At 58.7% G+C, this 2,457-nt stretch overlaps 1 protein-coding gene across 1 annotated transcript in view; it reads right to left on the reverse strand.

The window, feature by feature from the left end:
• Positions 1–2,452, reverse strand: part of LOC108510463 (dimethylaniline monooxygenase [N-oxide-forming] 5-like) — a gene marked incomplete at both ends in the record, with an annotated part of 8,040 nt that extends 5,588 nt beyond the window's left edge. The window contains 5 exons of the mRNA XM_017840140.1: positions 322–394; positions 728–1,077; positions 1,391–1,590; positions 2,003–2,145; positions 2,386–2,452. Of these exons, the coding sequence (XP_017695629.1) occupies positions 322–394; positions 728–1,077; positions 1,391–1,590; positions 2,003–2,145; positions 2,386–2,452 (833 nt within the window). The remainder of the gene's footprint in view (positions 1–321; positions 395–727; positions 1,078–1,390; positions 1,591–2,002; positions 2,146–2,385) is intronic.
• Positions 2,453–2,457: the final 5 nt, after the last annotated feature.

Here is a 2,457-nt window from a genome sequence, read left to right on the forward strand (position 1 = left end):
CTCCCAGCTGGCAGGCGAGCTCGTCCATGTAGGGGATGTAATCCACCTGGATGGTGTGCCGCTGGCTCTTCACATACCTGTAGGCAGGGAGGAAGGGCAGGTGCTGGCAGCAGAGCTGGCAGATGCCCTGTGCACCAGTAAGGCAGTATTGGATGGATTACCACGGGGAAGGATTACTGGGCTGGGGGTAGTGTGGCCAATCATATCCCTGACATCTGTTGGCATGAACAAATGTGCCGGGATGCAGCCATGGGACAGGATGGGTGCCCACGGGCAGCTGTGCCCACAGCAGCCCCCTCCCTGTTCCTGTGGGGATCTTACCGCTTTGCCATCGCTTCCTTCTTCTGTTCGATGTCAGCCTCCATGTCGTGCCGCGGGGGCAGCTCGTTCAGACCTAGGGAGGATGAGCCACAGCATGGGGAGGCTGCACCCTGCTGGCCACGGTGGCCACTCTGGTGCTGCCCTTGCCTGGGTGCTGTGCCCCTGCTGGCACCACCATGGCCAGTGGTCTGGCACCTGAGGCTTTTCTGAGCTCCTCAGGATGGGAAGGAGCAGCCCATGGAACACAGGGTATGGATGTCTCTGTGCCTGTCAGGCAAGAGCCCATCTCACCATGAGGGCTGCAAGCCAGGATGCCACAGCCTCCCTGACATGGCTGGCACCATCTGCCCCTGCTCCAGGGCTTCAGGCTCAGGCTGCAGCCATGGGGCAGGTTTGCCTCACTTACCCTTGAAGACGCGAGTGGCCCAGCGACATTGGAGCTCGGAGATGGGCATGATGGCACCCAGGGGCTGGATGAAGCCGATGAAAGCCAGCGTTGGCTTCTCCAGGTCAGGGGGGAACATGAATTTGTAGAGGGGGATCTGGTTCTCCACCACCTTCACAAAGCCCTCAAGGAATGGGAAGGAGAAGCTGTATCCTGTGGCAAAAACTACAACATCAATGTCTTCCCTGGTGCCATCCTCGAAGATGGCAGATGTCTCTGTGAACTCCTGGATGTTCGGCTTCACCCGCACCCTGCCTGAAATGATGCGGTTGGGCAGGTCATCGTTGATGGTTGGATGCTGGTGAAGGACCCTGGAAGGTACAAGGAGCCATTAGGGCACTGGGGAGGGAGTGTCTCTGTTCTGTGTCCTGCTCTGGGGATGCTCATCCCCAGGGATGCTCATTCTCAAAAGGCTGATCCCCCAGAGATGCTGAGCGGCTGCCCCTGCACTGGTGCCACCAAGGGTCCTTGGAAGGGGCAATGGTGGTTCCCTTGAACATTGCTTGGGCACAAGGCAGCTATTAACCTGGTTTCCAGACATAGGGAGCGTGGAATGGTAAAGCAAGGCTGGACACAGAGGGAGACGGTGGGTCCCTCCTGGGCAGGGGGAGTGTTTGCTGATACCTGTGCTTTGGCTTCAGGCCGTAATGCGTGTGGTCAAACCTGGCGTTCAGCTTCTTCTCCATGTAGTCACACGCCAGGGACGGGCTGAGCAGCTCCTGCAGGAATACCTTCATGCGGGTGGTTAAGATGGTGTCGATGGGGTAGCCCTGATCTCCAACGCGGTTGAGGATCCATGCACCCCGGCGGGTGCTGAGGAAGACCTGGACAAGGAAGAAGCATCAGCTCCTGAAGGCAGTGATGGTCCTGGGGGGCTGCCCCAGGGGGGACATGTCCTTGCCCTGGGATCACTCTGCTTTGTGCTGCCACACTGGGCAAAGACCCAGAGGGCAGAGGGAGCTGGTGATTGGCATCTAGCAGGGAGAGGTAGGGAAGTGCCACAGGGGCACCCTCAGCCTGGGGCTCGGAAAAAAATTGGGGTCCATGTGGGACTGACTTTCAACTGCCACCACTGCCTGGTGGCTGAGACTGGCGGGTGCCAGCATGGCCACATACAGTGAGTGCTGGGATGGAGGAGTGGCTGTGCAAGTGCCTTGGTCCTGGTGTCCTTGTGGAGCCAACAGTATCCCAAAGGGGGCTGCCCTGCCCACCAGGACCCTAACTCCCGCTTCTCACCTGCTTGGCCATTTGGCTGATCTCCACAGCCAGGTCTGACCCTGAATTCCCAATCCCGATAACAACGACCCTCTTGTCCCTGAAATCCTGAGGGTCCTTGTAGTCTCGGCTGTGGAGGTAGCGGCCGTTGAACTTCTCGATTCCTGTGAGCAGGGAGAAGATATGCCTGGCTTCCTTGTGCCAGGCTGGAGGATCACCCCCACAAAGACTGAAGTGGAGATGTTCCCTCACCCCACCAAAGCACTCCTGGGGAGCATGGGAACACTCCTGGAGTCAAAGCAACGCAGGGAAATGCTAGGGCTGAGAGGAAAAGCAGCAAGGAGAGTAGGGACTGGCATGGCCGAGCTTTCTGTGGTGTTTCCTCATTCAGTGCAGGGCTGTACCTGGGAAGGTGTTCAGTGGGAGATGTGCATCAGCGTGGTGCCCGCTGCACACCAGCACGGCGTCGAAGACAG

The sequence above is a fragment of the Lepidothrix coronata genome, unplaced genomic scaffold, assembly GCF_001604755.1.
Source record: "Lepidothrix coronata isolate B3197 unplaced genomic scaffold, Lepidothrix_coronata-1.0 Scaffold946, whole genome shotgun sequence".
NCBI lineage: Eukaryota > Metazoa > Chordata > Aves > Passeriformes > Pipridae > Lepidothrix > Lepidothrix coronata.